The sequence below is a fragment of the Coenobita brevimanus genome, chromosome 8, assembly GCF_032717465.1.
Source record: "Coenobita brevimanus isolate Jiangsu-jjx chromosome 8, ASM3271746v2, whole genome shotgun sequence".
NCBI lineage: Eukaryota > Metazoa > Arthropoda > Malacostraca > Decapoda > Coenobitidae > Coenobita > Coenobita brevimanus.
Genome location: NC_136961.1, coordinates 7,140,209 through 7,163,132, shown reverse-complemented (window position 1 = coordinate 7,163,132; position 22,924 = coordinate 7,140,209). Strand labels below are relative to the sequence as shown.

Below are 22,924 nucleotides of genomic sequence, written 5' to 3'. Positions count from 1 at the left end.
TTCGCTGTTTTCTGCATATAAAATCCCAGCCATTGATTGGTGGAGTTTGGACCCATTTATTCCTTGTACATGTATTAAGACTTCTCACCCTCAAGTACGATGACGTCTAATTATTTTGTTTGCTTATCATTACTACGGTTTTACTATGTAGACTTATTATCAGGGTTTTTGATAACGGTATTGAATAAACCCCTGCCATCTTGAGGTCATTCGTAATTTACATAAGATTGCGGGGTGGCTGTCAGATTAGTATTCTCAAGTAATCATGGTGAAGGGGACACTTTTTTATGGAACGTTTATGTCAAAAGTATGATGTTAGATGTCGGTTAGGGCAAGCATTGTCTTACCATGTGTTGGTCTCTAGGTATTGAGCCCATGACCTGTTCTCTTTATATTTATTATTGTACTAAACACCTCAAGCACTGACACTTCTGGTCGTCAGTAAAGTGGTGTCCATAACTTCTCATCTACCGGTCAAATCGTAGCACTTGTGGTAACGACTTACTATATCACGAACAATACTGCACATTATTGTTTACTCAACGATGATGGAAGGTTGCCTTGTTAGATTTTTCTATCATATTGTGCTACCATCCATTATGATGATGAGAAGATTCTGTGACTTGTGTGCATGTCATACGCCGAGAAAACCTCCTATCAATCCCAGTTGGCACTTGACAATGGATATACGTAGGTGTTTACATTTTCATTGTTGCGGTTTTGTCCAAACAGTTAAAAATATTAATTATCAGAAAATAGGCCTAATACCTGGTTCACCACCATTTCTGTTAAAAAGAAAATTATTTTATATTACCTCGTTCATTACCATGAATTATATTTGGTTCTGTCAGGCTGAGGGAAAACATCTTGTAACAGGAAACTTTTCCCCTAATCTAAACAAAATAGCCTAAGAGTAGCAGTTAGGGGCTGACAGGGAGGTTTTCTCGGCGTATTATATGCACCAAAGCCAGAGAGTCTTCTCATTATATTTGATGGTAACACAAATATATTAGAAAAGTCTAACAAGGCAACCTTCCGTCATTACTGAGTCGGAATAATTTGAAAAAATAAAAAATAAACGTGCACTTATTTTTCGTTATATAGTACGATAAATCGTTACCACAAGTGCTACGATTCGATTGGTAGATGGGAAGTTAAGGGCACTACTTATTTTACTGACGACCAGAAGTGTCAATGATTGTGGTTTTTAATATAATAATAACTATACAAAGAGCAGGTCATGGGCTCAATCCCCAGAGACCACCATATACTAAGACAGTGGTTGCAATAACTGACATCCAGCATCATACTTTTGGCATAAACGTTCCAGAAAACAACAGTGTCTCATTCATCATGATTACGTGATAATATTTATCAGACTACCACCAGGCAATTTTGTATAAGTTACCAGTGACCTCAAGATGGCAGGATTTACTCAGTACTGTTATCCAAAACCCCATTAATAAGTCCATCAAGTATAACCGTACTAATAACGAGCAAATAAATAATTAGACATCATCGTACTAAAGGGTGTGAAGACTTAATACCTGCGCAAAGAACAAATGGGTCCAACTTGCACCGATCAGAGTCAGGGATTCTAGATGCAGAAAGCAGCGAAAACTGAGCAGCAGTGAAGAACATCATATTGCCGCAAAGAAACATATGCGTGGATACTGCGTGTGTGGGGGGGAGGGGGGAGGGATGCCTATGTCTGGGTGTCGTAAAGGGGGCGAGTGGATGTGGAAGGGGGTTGCTCAGTGCTGGATGCAAGGCTCTGAAAAACTGTGGCATGATTCTTTGTGGATTTACAAGTATGAATTCCTGATAACCCCTTGTCAAACCATCCTCAGTTTATCACCAAATCCCTCTTTTCATCAAAATAATTCCTTGAAAGCATTTGTGTACGATGGTTAATACTTATATTTTGTTGTCACAGTTCTTTTATTATGAATATTTATTGGTCTGGCGAAAATTTGTGGCCATACGCCCCTCACGCCCTTACCTACTCAGAGTCCGTGCCTGTTGCGTGTGTGTGTGTGTGTGTGTGTGTGTGTGTGTGTGTGTGTGTGTGTGTGTGTGTGTGTGTGTGCGTGCGTGCGTAAACGCGCACTCGCGGGAAACCTACTGGGTCTATTGTCGCCAAAAGTAGGGCATGGGGCAAACTGAACCAGTACACGAATATGTCCTCCGTCCTTTTGAGCTTAAGCCTTCTGAAATTCGTATGTGCACTACTACGGTAATCCGTGAACCTGTATGTGACAGAGATGTGACCAGGTAAAGAAGTAATCAGGCACTATCATTTTCCGTCACCTATGCATATGTGGCAGAGATTTGGTCAGATTCACATGTGATGTAGCACAGACACGTCCCTTCACCCATGCATATGTGATAGAGATGTGACCAAGCTAGCTGTCGTTCTGGCTGTGAGACATCCTCTCAACCAACGCATATGTTGTGGAGATCAGGCCAGGTAAGCGTCCGCTTTGGCAGTGACACTTTTCCTCAAATCACGCATGTGTGGTGGAGATGTGGCCAAGCTGGCTTTCGCACTAGGAGTGACATCCCCTACACCCACGCATATGTTGTAGAGATGTGAACAAGCTAGCGTTTACTTTGGCACTGACACATCCCCTCTTTCACAGCTGTGTGGCAAGCAGCAGAGGAGAAATTATTGATATGGATACTAATCTGAGAAGATAAACTCAGCTACTGAGCTTCAAGCTGTGGGATTACATTCCACAACGGAGATTTCAAACTCCGAATTCAGTAATCTTATCTCCATATTACAGTATATTGTCAAGGACATGCATAATCTATTAAATTCGGGGATTGAGACGATAAAGAGAGTATTTACATTAGAATTCAACTCGGACAGTGATACGTTACCTACCTAAGACAAAATTCTTCTTGTGCTGCATGATTATTATGGCGCCAACAGTGAAATGCTAAAATTTCGTGTAATATATTCAGAGGATGCAATATCTAAGACATAATGCACAAAAACGTAACACTGATATAGTTACTCATTTCAATGTTACATTATTTTTCTGGTGAAACATGAAATAAGTAACCATAAACGTAAGGAAAAAAAATCAATAAACGAACGATAATGCAGTAAGTCATAAACTGTGAAATTGTCTTGATGAATTTTATGCAGTATTCATACAGAAGTGATCTGGAACTCTTAGCCTAATGAAAGTATAACTTTTATCTTTATTTTAGCAGTAAACCGCTGTTTGGTTATAACAGTATCACTCCCACGGTAATACATTTTATCCAAGCACAGTAATACATCATAAAATCGGATGTAGGTTATGTATAAAAGAAAATATTTTCCGACGAGGTCATCGAGATCACAGTTATTTCAGAAACTTCGTCAAAACAATGAGATCATAATAATGTGAAAGAGTTGTCTCTATTTCACCATAGTGTTGTGGCCTACCTAGAAACTACACATGATGAAGACATGCGGCCATTCAAATTAAGCAGCCTCATGTGAATTACATTTTTTTTTTTTTTTTATCCTCAAGATGTTTATAATTGGCGGGGAAATTACAAGATTAATTATTGGCATTTCCGGGACGTGTAACGACATACCAACTCCCAGTAGGTAATGTGAAATTAAATTTTTATAGGTTACTTAATAGGTTAGGCTCTGGGGTGAGATAAAATAATCACTTCAACGGAATGCTTTGAACTGTGTGAGGAAGTGCTGGAAATCATTGGCAGATACGACATAGTAATTGTTTTTGTGCATCCACTCATCATGTTTTAATGTTAATGATAGGTGCTACATTATGAAAGTGTTCAACATTTGATTATCCACTGAGGTCAGAGGCTTTGCCGCTTGCACTGTGATGCGATTGTTTAATATACAATGCAGTGTTTTGAAGAGCATTTTCGCACACGGCATAGCTACATTAGTTCATAACGAAGTGATACTAAATTCGAATCGGGGTTCATTAAGGCATATTATCTCAAAGCCCAACTCAAATGACCTGAAGTTGTAAAGGTACTGTGTTACCAGACGAAACACGGAGGGGATGGCTAACGAGGTATCACTTCTTGAGTGATTGTACACCCACGGACATAGGAAGCTGTTACGCGTCAAGTGGCTGGTTGGCGATATCTGGTAATCTGCGGTAGTAAAGCGTAGAATTCTGTGAATGAACTTCGTCACTTGTTAGGGCAATCCTGGTTAGCTGCTGTATTTTATGGTGTAATTTTCATGGAAACAATCAGTTTCTTCGACAAATATGTATGCACATTAATGTTAAATAAATTTTTGTACAAGTCTTCCTCACAAGCTTTTTTTCTTAAATGCATGATGGATTTTTATTAGCAATAAAACATACTAGGTTTGGAATTATCTTACTCGCAGGCTTACCAAAATGAATATAATATTAGATCATGGGAATTCAAGAGGTCTTCATGAAATGTCCTTCACTATATGTAGATTAAAATATTGATAAAGTAACGGCTGCCATAATATATTGAAGGTAACTACCTGAAATTAAACAGTGACAACTGTTTACCATCCTACTTTGCCACCTTCACCACAGCAGGTACGAGGCCAGATGAGTCAGGGTAGCCAATTGTTCCATCTCATATCACGTTGACACCCGATATCCATCTATATTAAAAATAAATTTACTAATTAGCGACCTCATTATGTCTACCATAATACACAGAATGTTACTGTGAGTTGTAAGGCTAGCAGATCAAACTCTGCTTGAGCCCCCTTAGAAAGTGATATATACATCTCCATGTAATGTTACTAATATAGCCTGTTTGATATGCAACAGGGAATATTTGGTGGAAAGTAATATCAATGATTCTCCAAACATAATATAAACACAAATTTTACTGACATGTGTCGGATGAACGCTATGTTCAGACAAAACTAAAGTGATTGTTTTATCAACCTGCAACCCTTCGCCTTAAACCTGTCCCACTAAATTAATTCGAGATATGATTCCCATGCCTGGAGTTCATGATATCTTTAGCTATTGGAGAACAAAATTACCATATCCATTGATATTACTTTCATTCATATTTATAAAGCATCAGAATCATCATCAATAACGCAAATTGCCTAGCTATCAGACATCCGGATTAACACCTCACATTTTCCCTCTTATCAATTTGCTGTTGTAAATAATTTCCTCCCTCCCTCTGTATTCTTTTATGATTGTCCCGTCCTCTGTGTTCGAGGTGCCACACGTTTTTGTAGTATCTATATGGCCATAAATATTTCCTAACTGGTTTGCATGTTCGTTCTTTCTGCATGGATCAGAAAGCTGGAAAACACCAAGGAACAAAATGTTTTCATTACCATTTGCATTTCCCACAACTGAAACACACCGTAGCAACTGCGATTTCAAAGCATCTTATACTCACTCACACTACTCGCATTGTATCAGCCTTCTGTCCCACATTCCCCACTGGGATCTTCTGTCATGGTTACCGTTCCTTTCACCTCCCACCACTACGACTTTTGGAAACTCTGCCTCACAGTCTCTCACCACTAACTCCTGCTATAAACCCATGATAGATAGCTTATTAATCCATAAATAATTATATGAAAAACATCATGGTTTGATCCTTGTATCGAGGCAAGGATGATGGTCATTTATATTTCATTTTGTTTGTTGTTAAGAATTCCTCCATGTTCACCAGTAGCTAAAGATATCATTAACCTCATGCGTGGGAATCATACCTCGAATTTATTTTAGTGGGACAAGTTTTAAGGTGAGGGGTGGCAAGTTGATAAAACAATCACTTAAGTTTTGTCTCTATATAGCTTTCTTCCGACACGTGTCAGTAAAATTAGGGCTTATTTTTTATCATTTGGAGCATCGTTTATATTATTTTCCACCAAATATTCCCTGTTGCATATCAAACAGGCTATAATAATAACATAGCATGGAGATGTATCACTTTTATAGAGGGCTCAAGCAGGGTTTGATCTGCTAGCCTTACACCTCACCTTAACATTCATTTTATTATGGGATATATAATGAGGTCGCTAAGTAATGAATTTAGTTTTATTATAGAAGTGTATCGTATGTATACAGTAGGTATTATGGGATGGAACAGTTGGTCACCCTGACTCGTCTGGCCTCCTACCAGTACCTGCTGTGGTGAAGGTGGCAAAGAAGGATGGTAAACCGGTGTCACTGTTTAATTTCATTATATTATGGCCACGGTTGCTTTAACAATAAGAATGTATAAATCTACATATTGTGATGGACATTTTCATTAAGACCTCTTGAATTTCAGTGACCAAATAGTATATTCATGTTGGTCTTATCATATCGTTTGGTAAGCTTGCGAGTAAGAGACTTCCAAATCTTGTATGTTTTCATTCTAAAATAATTCTAGTACACCTAAAAAAAAAAAAAAAAAAAGCTTGTGAGGAACACTAGTACGAATATTTATATAACACTAATGTGCATACATATTCATCGACGATTATTGCTTACTTCCAAAATAAATACACCATAAAATACAGCAGCCAAACAGGATCTCCCTAACAAGTGACGAAGTTAATTCATAAAATTCCACGCTTTGCAGCGGCAGATTACCAGATATCGCCAACCAGCCACTTGACGTGTAGCAGGTTCATATGTCCTTGGGTGTACATACATACACACATACCCGTATATATGTCCTTACATACCTACTGACTTACCCACCTACCTACCTACCTACATACATACATGCATACAGGGTCACATTCACGTGCATACATACATATATTTATGCAAACGTATGTATCCTACATACCAGCCGAGCTTCATGCCTGCCGACATACATACATTACATGCTGTCAAATACACAGGCATACTTACATACATACACATACATGCATACATATATTTATGCATACGTAAGTATCCTACATACCAGCCGACCGTCATGCCTGCCGACATACATACATTACATGCTGTCAAATACACATGCATACTTACATACATACACATACATGCATACATACATACATTCACGTATACATATGTACAGTCGTGGTCATAAATAATCACCTATCCTCCGGTACCTTGTGCTTCAGACTGGCTCCTTTATGCGTGGCAAGTCACAGTGGAGCAAATGAAGCTTAGAGGGAGGGGACAGAGACATGGGAAGGTGAATGGAGGGACGAGTGATGGTGTGGGGGTGGGGTGAAGGAGGGGAGGGAGGGTAGGTAGGCGAGAGAGAATAAAATGAGAAGTGGTGGCCATAATATTTGTCTATTTTCTTTCATTCATGGCATGATTTATTTGATTAATAAGGACTAGCACCAAGCCCAGAAGGACTATTTGGCACTAAAACCGCTGCATAAAAAACGACGGGTATGCTATGGTGGAATAAAGGTAGAGGGGAAGGAGGGAAGGCAAAATAGGGGTTTGAGATAGGAAGCGCGTGAAGTGTGTAATGGAAAACACAAGAAGATCGGCTAAGGTAGGGGGACGTCCAAGGGTGTAAAGGAACGGGAGAGTCCATCTGCGCACGGCGAGGAACCGAGGGCAATCAAGCAAAAGATGATGGATCGTGATTGGAACCTGGCAACATTGACAGATTGGAGGAGTGCCTCCTGACATTAGAAAGCCATGTGTGATCCACGTGTGGCCAAGGCACAGACGGGCTAGGGGTGTTTCCCAACGCCTGTTGCTATGGGAGGACGACTGCCAAGGAATGAGAATATGTGTGATGGAGCGGAATTTGTTTTCAGTTGTAGACGTCCATTCCGACTGCCACCGCTGGCCAAGGAGACGGGTAACAATCGGGAAATAATCAGTTGCTGGGACAGGACGAGGTATGACTGAGCGAGAGGTGACAGCTGTACGTGTCAGGCAGTCAACACTGTCATTACGCGGCATCCCAACATGGCCTGGGACCCAACAGAAAGAGACAGACTTCAATCTGGTAGCAATACGGAACAACCATTCCTGTATCTCCAACACTAGCGGGTTACTGGCCGGGATAGACCGAATACCATGTAGTGCACTAAGTGAATCTGTGGAAATAACAAAAGCGGCATGATTTAAAGGAGTTAATATTCTGTAGATAATGTTGCATTACACCTTGTATAGTGACGTCAGACAACAAGCTCAAGGGCTTGCTCGTGAGAGAAATATGCTGCCATGACATATCAAACACAAGTTAGGAGCCAGATATTTGCATTTATCCGCGTATTTTGACTACGCATGCAGAATGGAATGAAGATGGCTTCGACTTCAGGGATGTTTGTGTGATAAACCGTTACACGTATTTAATTTGTTAACTAAATATCATTTGCAGTCTTTGATATGGCTTTGTCCAAAGTAAATATGATCATCCTCTCGCTATATTCTCTCTCAATACAGTCATCATCATTTCATCTATGTAATGGCATCTCTATTTGAAAAGGCTATTTTAAAAAGTTCTGCACAAAAGGTAAATAAATCTGATGCCTGTGCATATGGGTGGATGTAATAACGATATTTCTCATAATTTGTTGCTTGGACTCCATGCCGGTATAGGTTCGAATGGCCGTCCAACAACCCCAACACCCTCTCATCACCTCGAAATGATATTTTCCTCCGACAAAAAACAGCGAGTTACAAACTGGTGGACAAGGCAATAGTGTGTTGTGCTAGAAATTTCTGGCTCAGCACTAATGTTTGATCTATCACGTCAGGATATATCTGTCACGAGCCAGCCCTTGATATCTCCACCTATGTGTAGCTTGTTATCTGACGCCGTTATACAAGGTGTAATGCAGCATTATCTACCAAATATTAACTCCTTTATATCATGCCTCGAATGAAAAAAATAGACAAATAATGTGACCACCAGTACACATTTCATTCTAACTAACCTACCTTCCCTCCTTCCCCTCCCTCACCCCACCCCAACACCATCGCTTTTCCCCCCACCCACCTTCCCTTCTCTCTCTGGCCCCCCTCTCAGCCCCTCTTTCTCCACTGTGACTTGCCACGCATAAAGCAGCCAGCCTGAGGCACGGAGTACAGGAGGATAGGCGATTATTTACGACCACGACTGCACAGTACATACAAATATACTTACATAAGTGCATACATACAGTAAATAGAAGGAAAAACATCGAGAGCCGAACGCTAGTCGCCTGCCACAACGTGCTGCTGGCTAAGTCCAAGATTTTGGCCATATCTTGATACGCTAAAGTTTTCATGTTGATAAAACTCAAGCCATTCATGAGATATGATGGTGCTAAATGTGGGCGATAAAAACAAATTAACCTTTGGCAGTCATTTTAGTGACCTTGATCTTGACCCCGAGTGCTCATTTTCGAACTAGTCCAAGATTTTGGTCATATCTTGATACCCTGAAGGTTTCATGCTGATAGTTCAAGCCATTCATGAGCTATTATGGCCTCTCTCTTGTATTTTGTTTTTCTCTTGGAAGGGACAATAATTGCAGGCCCGAGGCCTTTGGTTCCTTCTTCCTCGCATAAACACACACACACACACACACACACACACACACACACACACACACACACACACACACACACACACACAGAGGCGAGGAAAATCATTATTGCTGTATAAGGAGGGCGATAATTATACACTCATGCATGCATGCCGACGTGTATACATGTCTGTTTGCAGCAGTAATGGAAAATTATAACTGCCCATAGCGGTGCCCAGTGAGGGAACAGACACACAAAATGGGAATATTTCTTACTGAGGACAACATTTCCTATCATAGTATGGGGGGAAGAGGTTCATTAATTTCTAAAGACGTTCATATTTTCAGATCTGGAGGTTGTATCTGATCCAGTATGCCAGCTGCAAAGGGGTTAATAAACACATTAGTAGCAATAGCCATAAACAATTATTCTGGGACAGTAGCAACGCACACTCTGGTAAATAAAATCTTAGTCATAAACATGGTGGGGAGGAAATGGCTAGTCAACCTCGTCTCAGGCAGATAAACCCACGTACTCAACTTAAAACATAGTTCTATAATCATATTACCATTTAGTAGGGTCTCAGTGGGCTCAGTTCCTTCACTTTTTTCATTTTAATCTATCCTGCCACTATCTGTCCATCTCTTTGCCTTTTGTAACAGTGATCTGTGCAAACGACTTGTCAATAGCTTCAAAACACCCCAAAACTCATCAAACGATTAACTATATTTACAGTCACTAGAGAACTTGTTAATTCAGTCTGAATGACTGAATTAGTAACCAAACCAACCATCTCCTTCTCTCATGACAGACATGAATCTCTAACACACCCTCTTTAACCAACCACTCCTTGTGGAAATAGACCATAAAATTCTAGGACATAATTTAACTCACACGATCCTTTTTTCCAGTAAATAAATAACATCAATGGAAAGGGGTCTCGCAGACTCGATGGTCTAAAGATACTCACAGACACTATCTTCGGACAACAGAATGAATCCCTGAAAACAAACAGTTTATTAGAACAACAGCTGTAATGAAAATCAAAACCTTAAGAATAAAAACAGGATGTGCTAAGAATACAAGTCCAAGTTGACTACGTCAACAAACAAAACCTCTTCCAGTCTAGGATCATACGAATATGAGAGGTATACAGTTTGCTGTTTCAGTAGTTTCCCATCCTATCCTTGTATTTTCACGTTGCCTCAACCCCCCCCCCCACCATAAAAAAAAAAAAAAAAAAAAAAAAAAAAAAACAATTACCCAACACTACACGGAGTATTTCAGTAACATCCCTTTTCCTCCACGTAATACTAACCTTCACAAACACGTACATAAACATAAGGTCACAACAGTCATCCAAAACCATAATTCCTGTTGCACAAATCACGACCAGACATCCACCTCTCAAGAACTACCCTGCCCAGAGAAATACGAGTACGCCTACCGAGACTACGATGTGGTCACAAAAAAACCCTACTGCAGTATCAACACAAAGTACAAATCACAGACAACCAGCTATGACCAAACTGCAGTACTCGTACACCCTCCATCCCTACGACATTCTTACCCGCCTTATGCATCACGATATCAAAATACAGACAATCCTTCAACATACCATTGACAAAAGACGTCTAGAATCAACCGGTTGAAGTGGTCGATGTCCTACAGTCCACTGGGTTAATGTCCAGATGAACCTGCAGTAACAACTACAGGAACTGTGGCTGGGGCGGAAGACGGAGTGAGAGGCTTGACCATCACGATGATGATCACGTGCATGAATGTGTTAACACCCTTAGGTCACTCCTACAGCCTGAATACTAAGTTGTCGTTGCATGAACTCTTTGAGCTTTAGCTCTGAGGTACGAATAGGTTTCCATGGTTAACAGTCAACTTAACCTCCAGCCTGAGTAAACCTGACCGCTATTAACTGAACTGAAAGGGGTACGGATCTCCGCTACAAGAAAACAGACTACAGTGGAAGCAATATCTTACTTAGTAGGCCACCTTTGGTTATGTAATTACACACACACACACACACACACACACACACACACACACACACCAAGCTCAACTTTTCAGTATGGTATTTTATAAAGCATGGTCATTGCAGTGGCGTTCAGTAGTTAGCAAATAAATCGTAAATGGTTCAGATTATCTCCTTCAGCCCGAGAATACATTTTTTGTTTAATTCTTGTTACTGAGGAAATTCAGCTCAGAAAAGATTACTTTATTTTGTTTGTTTGTTTTACAAGAGTCGTTTAGCATAACTTCGCTAACCACATTAGTTACTGTGATTCACACGACAAAATAACAATCATCCATGGACGACAAAACCGAAATATAAAAAGGCGCCCTCGCGTTTATCAGGCTCAAGATTTTAACAATTCTTCACCCCTTTTGTATTACTCCGTCATATATATATATATATATATATATATATATATATATATATATATATATATATATATATAGATAGATAGATAGATAGATAGATAGATAGATAGATAGATAGATACTATATATAGACAGATAGATAGATAGATAGATAGATACTGTATATATATATATATATATATATATATATATATATATATATATATATATATATATATATGCGTATCTATATTGATGGAGTGTGTGGTGAAATGCTGAAGCATGGCGGAGAGATAGTAGTAGAATGGATGTGGAAGATGTGCAGATTGGCCTGGGAGGAAGGTAGGGTCCCGGAGGATTGGAAGTCAGGTATAAGTATTCCCTTGGACAAAGGAAAGGGGAAACAGAGGTGTGTGGTAATCATAGGGGCATTTGTCTTCTTAGTATAATAGGAAAAGTGTATGGTAGGATACTTATTGACAGAGTTAGAGAAAGAACAGAGGAATTAGTTGGAGAAGAACAGGGAGGCTTTAGGAAGGGAAGAGGTTGTGTAGATCAGATATTCATTCTTAGATCTTTAGTGGAAAAGTTTCTAGAGAAGGGAAAGAAGTTGTATGCGGCTTTCATGGATTTGGAGAAAGCATATGACAGGGTGGATAGACAAGGATTGTGGAAAATATTAAGAATATATGGAGTAGATGGGAAGTTGTTGAATGCTGTGAACAGTATGTATGATGGTGCTAAAGCTGCAGTGAGTGTGGATGGTGATCTGAGTGAATTTTTCTCTTTGAAGGTTGCGTTGAAACAGGGATGTGTCATGTGTCCATGGTTGTTCAATCTGCACATGGATGGGGTAATAAAAGAGGTACAAGGTAGGGTAGTGGATGTTGGAGTGGCCCTGGTGAGAGAGGATAGTGTTTGGAAACTCCCTGTACTGTTGTTGCAGATGATATTGTGTTGTTGAATGAAGACGAAGGGGAGCTGCAGGGCTCGGTGGATGAGTTTGGGAGAGTGTGTAAGAAACGGAATCTAAAGGTGAATGTAGGGAAGAGTAAAGTGATGGTCTTTGAGAGAGGTGAAGTCAGTGAATGTACACCGAGGTTGGATGATGAGGAACTGGAAAATGTGAGTACGTTAAAGTACTTGGGTAGTGTGATGAGTAAGGATGGAGGTTTGGAGGGTGAAGTGCTTGAAAGGGTACAGCAGGGGAGAAAGGTTGCTGGTTCCTTGAAAGCAGTGATAAGAAACAGGGAAGTGAGCATGGAAGTGAAAAAGTTACTGCATGACAGTATTGTGATACCAACTCTAACGTATGAAAATGAAGCTTAGACTTTGTTGGAAGGACACAAGTCAAGAGTGAGAGCATTGGAAACGAGTTATTTAAGAGGAGCCTGTGGAGTCACATGGAGAGACAGGCTGACAAATGAGGATATAAAGGAGCGTTGTGGTGTCGATGCGGATGTGATAGGAAGCGTTTGGAAGAATACACTGGGGTGGTTTGGCCATATGGGAAGGATGGAGGGTGAAAGACTGACGAAGAGAGTATATGCGAGTGAGATGGAGGGGGGGAGAGGGAGGGGGGGGGGCCGAGGATGAGATGGAGGGATGGGGTGGAGAGGTATATGAGAGAGAGGGGTGTGAGTTGGGAGCAGGGCAGTGAAATGGCGAGGGACAGGGCGACATGGACGCGATTTGTTTGTGGCCACCCGGAACGGGATTGAGGCGTCTGGCAATATATACCGGTGTATATATATATATATATATATATATATATATATATATATATATATATATATATATATATATATATATATCTCTACCGATCTCTCTCTCACTCTCTCTCTCTCTCTCTCTCTCTCTCTAAAACATACATAAGTTAAACATACTTAAACAGAATCATGAACTGGTCAACAGCTCGACTGAATCTGGAGGTGACTGAGCTTACTTCATCATCAGCCTTCTTGGCCGAAGCAGCCTGGTGGGTTAAGAAAGTGATAATGATTAATGGTTACCACTTATATACTGGTAAGAGATATTTTCACATATAATAAAACAGATACTTAAACGTTCTTTATATGCATAGAATTTACTAAGTACGTCTGCAATATGTAGTGTTTCATTCATTAAGATGTGAAAATGTTTAACTATTATATATATATATATATATATATATATATATATATATATATATATATATATATATATATATATATATATATATATATATATATATATATATATATAAATAAGGCAGTGATTAATTATGTGTGTGGATGATAGGATGAGAAGGTGTGTAATGAATGCAAGATCATATGGAGGTTGGGAGAATGGAATTTCTGATCACCACTTGGTGGTGGTGAGAATCGGGGTTCAAATGAAATGGAAAAATAGAAGGAAATGAAAGGAGGAAGTAGTTCATTCAAGGAGGGTGGAAAGGTTACAAGAGGATAAAAAAAAAAAAAAAGCATAGTATAAGAGAGATGTCGTGGAGCGATTGGGTAAATATGTATTGGAGCAGATGGGGGACGTGGAAGGTATGTGGACGATATACACAGAAGAAATCTGTGCAGCCTGTGAAGTGGTGTGTAGGATGAAGAGAAGACGAAAGGGGGTGCAAGGAACAGCATGATGGAATGATGAGGTGAAACATCCTGTGGCACAAAAGATGAAAGCATGTAGTAAGTGGATGAGAAACGGGGGTGTGGATGAAGTTGAGAGATGGAAGAAAGAGTTATATGTAGAGAGGAAGAGAGAGGTGAAAAGATTAGTAAGAGAGAGTAAGATCAGAGTGGATGAGGAATATGGAAGGAAGTTGAGTGTAAAGTGGAGGGCATGCAAGATCATGTTCTGGAAAGAGGTAAGGAGAGTTAGACAGGGTGTCAAAGAAGTTTGCCGGGGAGTGAAAGATAAAAATGGTAGATTACTGGTGGACAAGGGAGAAAAAAGTGAGCTGATGGAGAGAGAACACTTTAAGGAATTGCTGAACATAGAGAATGAAAGTAATATGAGGATAAATGGCTTGGGAATGGCTAGGAGACCGAGGGAGGTGAGAGGAGAGGAAGAAATCAGTTGGATGGAAATAGTGAAAGCAATGAAGAAAGTCAAAATGGGGAAAGTCCCACGAACTGATGGAATGTGTGGTGAAATGCTGAAGTTTGGAGGACAGATAGTAGTAGAATGGATGTGGAAGATATGCAGTTTGGCCTGGGAGGGAGGATTTGAAATCAGGTATACTTTTTCCCCTGTACAAAGGAAAAGAGGAAAAGAAATGTGTGGTAATCATTATGGCATTTATCTTTTTAGTGTAATAGGAAAAGTATATGGTGGGATACTTATTGACAGGGTTAGGGAAATAGCAGAGGAATTAGTTGGAAGAGAACAAGGAGGTTTTAGGAAAGGAAGAGGTTGTGTAGATCAGATATTCATTCTTAGGTCATTAGTGGGAGAGTTTCTAGAGAAAGGAATGAAGTTCATGGATTTGGAGAAAGAATTTGACAGGGTGGATAGAGAAGGATAGTGGAAAGTAATAAGAATATGTGAAGTAAATGGGAGGTTGTTGAATGCCGTGAACATTATGTATGAGGATGCTAAGGCTGCAGTGCATGTGGATAGTGAACTGAATGAATTTTTCTGTTAGAAGGTTGGATTGAAACAGGGATGTGTCATGTCTCCATGATTCTTCAATCTGTATATGGATGGGGCTATAAAAGAGATACAAGGTACGGCAGTGGATGTTGGAGTGGCCCTAGTGAGAGAGGGTAGTGTTTGGAAACTCCCTGCACTCTTGTTTGCAGATGATACTGTGTTTTTAAGTGAAGACGAAGGGAGCTGCAAGGCTTGGTGGATGAGTTTGGGAGAATGTGTAAGAAACGGAATCTAAAGGTGAATATAGGGAAGAGTAAAGTTATGGTCTTCGAGATAAATAAAGTCAGTGAATGTAAAATGAAGTTGGACGAGGAGGACATGGAAAATGGGAAGGACTATAGTAGGGTAGTGTAATGAGTAAAGATGGAAGTTTAGAGGGTGCAGTGCTTGAAAGGGTACAACCAGGAAGAAAGGTTGCTGGTTCCTTGAATGCAGTGATAAGAAATAAGGAAGTGAGCATGGAAGTGAAAAAGTCACTGCATGACAGTATTGTGATACCAACTCCAACGTATGGAAGTGAAGCTTGGACCTAGTTTGATGGACACAAGTCAAGAGTGAAAGCAGTGGAAATGAGGAGCATGTGTAGCCAAATGGAGACACAGACTGGCAAAAGAGGAAGTGAAGGAGCATTGTGATGTGAATGTCGATGTGACAGAGAGCGTTAGGAGAAACACTTTGAGGTGGACAGGGTGGAAAGCGAGAGACTGACGAGTTGAATGTATGTGAGTGAGGTGGAAGAGAGGAGAGTGACTGGGAGGCCAAGATGAGATGGAGGGATGGATTGGAGAGGTATATGAGAGAGCGGTGTGTGAGCTGGGAGCAAACCAGTGAAATGGGGGGTGAGAGGGCGACATGGAGGCGATTTGTTTGTGGCCAGCCCTTATGGGATTAAGGCGTCTGGCAAGAGATAGGTAGACAGATAATGGTTAAACATTTTCACGTCATAATGTTATTGAGTTCCCTTCCTGATTCATCTCCTTTCGTTAAGGATGATGCTAGTTTTCACAAACCACAGGTAAGTATACATTACATGGGAATTTAGTTCATGAAGAAGACTCACTGATCACGGCAAACCTAAGTGTTTCATTACCTTAACAAGTACATCATATTATGGAAATTGGTGAAATAGTTTAAAAATAGAAAGTGTAGATGGCCCTATTATCACTCTCATTCAGGGTAGGCTACATGTTAATTTACATGACACTTACCAAAAGTCTTCAGGAAAAGGATATAAGTAGAACGTACTATATGTCATTATTGCTAATTATATGATAATGTGTTAGCATGAGATAAACAAGTATCCAATTTATTTTTTTTTTTTGTATTCTTGTAACAGGCAGGATAAGATGAAAGGGAGGGTGGTGTATGAGGGCAGGTAGCCATGGACATACGATTGTCAATTATTGCACCATTTATAATACCACTTTCTCTGCTAGCTAACCTCCATAGGCTAAAAGAGGCATTTTTCTTCCCTCTATAGCGACTCTCTTTGATATGGTGAAGTCACGAGGAAAATGATAAATACACACTTAGTTTGAACAACTTTTTCCGACTGTTCATTTAAGCAGAGTACGGTACGATGCCGCAGTGTACCCTACCTGCTGCTGGACGCTATGCATGATGGCAAGCAGCTCGTGGTCTGGGGGAAGGACGACGTTGTTCCACTTGGCTGCCCTTTTGAGCTCCTTCAGGGCCCGTTCATGTTGACCCACCACCGCCAGCCACCGTGGGGACTCGCCCATCAACCTAAGAATACACACATACTGTACACTCCTGAGCAGCAATACTTACCCCCTCCCCATGCAGCCAAAGCCACAAGATAATTATGTTCGTTATCTTCCACTAGCCGACCGAATATCTATCTGTTTATCTATCTGTCAGTCCATGTATCTATCTTTCTATCTTTATGTATGTATGTATGTATGTATCTGCCTGTCAATCCATCTATATCTATATCTATATATTTATATCTATCAATATCTATATATCTATATCTATCTATACATCTATATAATTATAATTATATATATATGAATAAAATCACCATGTCTTGTACAAATATCTTCATCTCAATTGGGTAACGTTGTTGTTGTTGATGATTCTCTCCTCAATTCGAGGAGACCGGGCCTTGCTGTAGCCCGGTTGGTGGTGGTTGTCTTGAGTAAAGGTAAGGGGGAAGACAGGGCCTGGGGAATGCCCAGCACACACGCCCTGTCTCCTGGCTGTGTTGCGGTGTGTGTGATTGGGTAACGATTCCATACAGTATATCTACCATCTGTTGTTGTTTGTTGTTTAAACCGCCGCGTGCCAGTGCCGTTTTAAAACTGTCTGACATAATGCCGCGGCCAGTGCCGTTTTAAAACAGTTTAAAATATATACTTCTCTGGGACCACATTTTTCAAGATTCGCAGGTAAAAATTGGCATCCCCCAGGCTGTCAAGGCCATACACTCACTCGCTCCCCCCTTCACGCTCGCTCTGCCTCACTCTGCCTGTGTGCCTCACCCAGTGCTGTACATAGTGAAGGCATTTTATAAATATTTTCATGTAAGTGTAAGTTGTAAATATTTTCTTGTAAGTGTAAGGACTATATAGTGAAGTCAATTTGTAAATACCTTCTTGTAAGTGCCAGGAATGTACATAATGAAGTCAGGTTGTACCTAACTTCAAGTAAAATAAGATAATGCTTTCACGGTGAGAAAGACACGCAAATTGTGATAGATGCTGAAGTAATAAGTGATCAAAAAAGTGTACTGAACATTGCTATACCTTCCCAGCATAAATACCTGGTATACCTTTCATAGATAACGGCTTTCTCTCACATATGTGGTGAGCGTGAGAGAGCGGCTATACCTGTACACAAGTATGCAGGACTTAATAAAACTCATTTCCGAGCCTCGGTGAGCATTTTAATGGCAAAATTCGTTGTTTCCACATCAAAATCTATCATTTTAGCCAAAAAAAAAGAAAAAAAAGGTCGAAAAATTGCCGGCACTGGGGTGACCCAGAGGGCTAAAAATAGCCGGCACATGGCGGGTTAAAGATTTCCTGCACCTATAGTGCAGGCTGGGCCATACATTAGCCCGGTCAGTGGGGTATGGGCTGGTTAAGTAATAATAAGGGGGGAGGACAGGACCTGGGAATTGCCCAACACACACGTCCTGTCTCCTGGCTGGCTTTGTGGTGTGTATCTACCATCATCAGAACCTTAATAAGTAACAAAGGACTGTTCATTCAATATTCTTTCTTACAACATTGTAGGAATAGGTAATAAAAATTGCATTAATTTCTGCCTAAAAGTCTTAATGTGAAGTGTGTAAAATGAATAATTCTGGATGAAATTAACCCACGTGAAAGTAATGAATAAAAGAAACTGCTCCAGGTCAAAAATTAATGTACTTTATATATATATATATATATATATATATATATATATATATATATATATATATATCTATATATATATATATATATATATATATATATATATATATAGCCTATATATATATAAGTGATTAACGATTTTTTTCCGGAAACTATTGGGAATGCAAGCTTATGCAATTTTAAGCATAAATTACTCTGACAATAGGTGTTTAATGTAATGGTTTACAAGTGGGGAAACTTTCAAATCTGACGCATGTGAGCAGGAGGCGGCGGGGCTGGTGGCGACCTTGCTGTGTGCCAAGTTACTCAGTTTTCTTTTAAATTTTACACGTTGTTCTCATTCTGAATTAAACTGTTCTATCATTAATCGTCAGGTAAGTAATTGTTCTACATAGAAGGGTATGTCAATTTAAAGTGACAAATAAATCTACTATTGAGGGTAAACATGGCAAAGATTGCCTACCAGTAATACGAGATGAGGTAGCTCAGAGCTCAAACTGACAGTTCCCTCCAAGTGCTAGCGAGTATGGCAGGCCTATCAATTCCAGGGACAGTTTCACCCACATTTCGCTACAATGCCATTCACTTTTACAAACATGGAGTGTGCAAATATGATTTTTATCTGTTAATTCTGCAATGGCAACGCTGATGCATCAGCAAGAGAATACAGACGGAAATATCCAAACAGAAGGAGCCTAGATGCAAAAGTGTTTTATTATGTCTACCAGCATCTCCGGGCCAAAGGTTGTTTTCGTAGAGTTGGAGACATACCTGAATGCATGGAGAAGTAAGATGAAGTACGACGCATAGTATGATTGGTACACCGCAGCCCTAGCATCTGCATCAGTACAAGAAGAATTTCATCCCGACTTTGTGTTCCACGAGAGAAGGTTTGGAGAACATTAAAGTGGGAAGGTCTGTACCCATATCACATAAAACAAGTTCAGCATCCACAACCCGGAGATTCTGCTCAATGACTTGATTTCATACTTGGCTAGCAGATCATCCTCGGCTGTGCAAGTACATTTTATACACTGATGAAGCCATATGTACCCGCAGTGGATCACATAATACTCGTAATGCACATTGGTGGTCAAAAGAGAATCCCAAGGAAACAGTTGAACGGAACTTTCAACAGCGATTTTCAGTTAATGTGTGGTGCGGTATGATTGACAACCAGCTAATTGGACCTCATATTTTTGAAGGGGGGCTTACAGGAGATGTCTTCATTAATTTTCTCAGAAATGAGCTTCCCCTGTTACTTGAAGATGTGCCCCTGAAGACACGACGACGTATCATTTTTCAACAAGAGGGGGTGCATCCACCCTACAGCAAACAAGTGTCTGAATATATCACCAAGAATTCCTAGATCGATGGATAGGCCGTGGAAAACCTCACCCATTGCCTGCAAGATACCGATTCAACACCTCTGGACTTTCACCTTTGGAGACACATGAAGTCACTGGCATACAAGAAAAAGATAAACAGCGGGGAAGAACTCCTCCATCGAATCAAGGGAACAGCACAAATTATCAGGCACAACCCAGCAGTTTTGAGGAAGGCTATGCAGTCTGTGTTGGATCGTGCAAGGAAGTGCTTAGCAGCTGGTGGCGGTCACTTTGATCATCATTTTGTAAGTTTGTTCAATAGTATTCATTCATTATCAACATCTCAGACTTTCAGGGAGGATTAGGCCTCGTGAGGAAACCTCTATAAAAAAGAAGAACGTGCCGAGACTTTTGCCTCATGGGTGATGTGGAAAAAAAGCCAAAATCAGAGAAAAATTGCTCTTCGGTAACTGTTGTGCGTAGTGGTGAGGGTGGTGTGGCAGGTGAACAGTACCTCAGTGCCTCATCACTGCATCTCGTCGTCACTCGGCTGGTCCACACACACTGAGATACTTGCCTGACGATTAATGAAAGAATAGTTTAATTCACAATGAGAACAACATGTAAAATTTTAAAGAAAATTGAGTAACTTGGCAACACAGCAAGGTCGCCATCAGCCCGACCACCTCCCTCTCACATGTCTGTCAGATATGAAAATTTCCCCACTTGTAAACCATTACATATATATATATATATATATATATATATATATATATATATATATATATATATATATATATATATATATATATATATATATATATATATATATATATGATTGTGAATAGAAGCGTGACCCATTGGATTGGAACCTTGGGCTGTCTGGATGTTGCTACTCCTCACCCTCCCCTTGAATCTGAATGGAGGTCAGGATGATGATGATGATAATGACAAATGAAAATTTTTTTGTATTGTTCCTCCTCACGGCAAAGTTTCTTTTTACTGATTCTGAGATAGAAGAATTCAGATGACGGTCGGGGGTAGGGGGGCATTATCCTCTTGCTAATGGCGAGTGAGGCACTGGTATCAAGTTTCACAGGGGTAATTCGAGTTTTCATTTAAGTTTTTTAATCTTGTAAAATTGCGCTGTATTGGGCATTTTCAAAATTTAATTAGAAGGTAACCCGGGGATGGGGACCTATGAGCTTTGCGACTATGAGCTGATAAGAGGAGGGCAGATAGCTTAGTGACCTTCCAGCAAAATCCCTCGTACAGGAAGTCTGGGAGCTAATGGGTTAAACACTGGCAAATCTGTAAGTTTCCTTAACCCATTCTGCACCCAGAATCCTCAGTACAGGATGGAACTGGACATTTTCAAAATCTAATAAAGAAGGGAACTTCGGGGTAGGGACCTATGAGCTTTGTTACTGTGGGTCGATAGGCGGAGGGCGGTTTGCTTAGTGCCCTTTCAGCGTAATCTCTCACATAGGAACTCTGGGAGCTAATCGGTTAATTGATTCGTTCAGACTTTTTTTCTTGCACATATGACAGCAGTTCTGGTCTGGTTAGGTGAAACTATTAATTCAAGCAAGTCACATTAATATCTCTAATAATCACTATGGACAATATTTGTGTAAAAATGGTCTGTGCACCACAAATTAGTGAATGTCTTTATGTGGCACTAAATATACGATTATGTACACTCATGATCATTAATCTCTGACCAGAGAGTTAGCCAAAGTCGTGGCCAGGCGTAAGCTACACAGTCAGACACACTCCACCATTGTTTCAGAAAGGTTTAGTGCTTCAATGAACAATTTTCTAAGCATCACTGAAGCACTTTTGTTTCACATATTATATTACTTTCTCAAGTAATATATGCACGGTAAGAAATAGACAAATTTGGTTATAGCTGTTATTTTTAGTACATAATGAGTGCGTGATGATATTTTAATTTCATACTGTTTTATTAATGTTTATTATTTCACTGACCTATTTCTTGAGGCGAGCCTTTAACCGAGCTGTTGATAGGTGATATCCACTATTGCCACAGCAGCCGGCATTCACACGACATATTCTAAGTAAGAATGATTTATAATACTTATATAATTGGCAAAAAATTACTACTACTACTACTTTGAACAATGTTTTTCTCTAGTGATAACAGGGCCCGTTGCCCATAGATATAGATAAGCCTAGATGCCACATGACACTACTGTAGATGCGTCTGCGGGGCCGCCATCTTGGTACGGTTGAGGTAGACGATGTCGTGTTCCTGACGATGGTCAAAGCTGACCACTATTTACCTAGAATGGGAACAGCGCTGTGCTGCTTTTTGGGCTTAGAAAGTAGCGGAATATATCTAAGGTGGCACCGATAGCACGGCCGGCTCAACTGTCTGGTTATGCAAACGTCCCTCAACTGCTTCCTTATCCCCCGAAAGGAGGATGGTGGGTTGCAGAAGGGAAGTTTAAGCCTGCAGTCCACCGAGTTCACGTTTCAGATGAACCAGGAAACACAAACATTACCACCACAACAACAGCAACCACCACCACCACCACCACCACCACCTCCACAACAACAACAACAACCACTACCACCAACACCACATCCACCACCACAACAGCAACAACATCCACAACCACCACCATAACAACAATCACCACCACAACAACAATCACCACCACCACAACAACCACCACCATCACAACAACAACCACCACCATCACAACAACAACCACCAGCACATCAACCACCAC

The 22,924-nt window shown here is 40.2% G+C and overlaps 1 protein-coding gene across 1 annotated transcript in view; it reads right to left on the bottom strand.

Moving 5' to 3' along the window:
- Nucleotides 1–22,924, bottom strand: part of LOC145406364 (organic cation transporter protein-like) — a 230,470-nt gene that overhangs the window by 62,869 nt on the left and 144,677 nt on the right. The window contains exons 9-10 of the mRNA XM_080277527.1: nt 17,053–17,200; nt 13,696–13,784 (exon numbers count right to left, since the gene is read on the bottom strand). Coding sequence (XP_080133653.1) covers nt 13,696–13,784; nt 17,053–17,200 — 237 coding nt within the window. The remainder of the gene's footprint in view (nt 1–13,695; nt 13,785–17,052; nt 17,201–22,924) is intronic.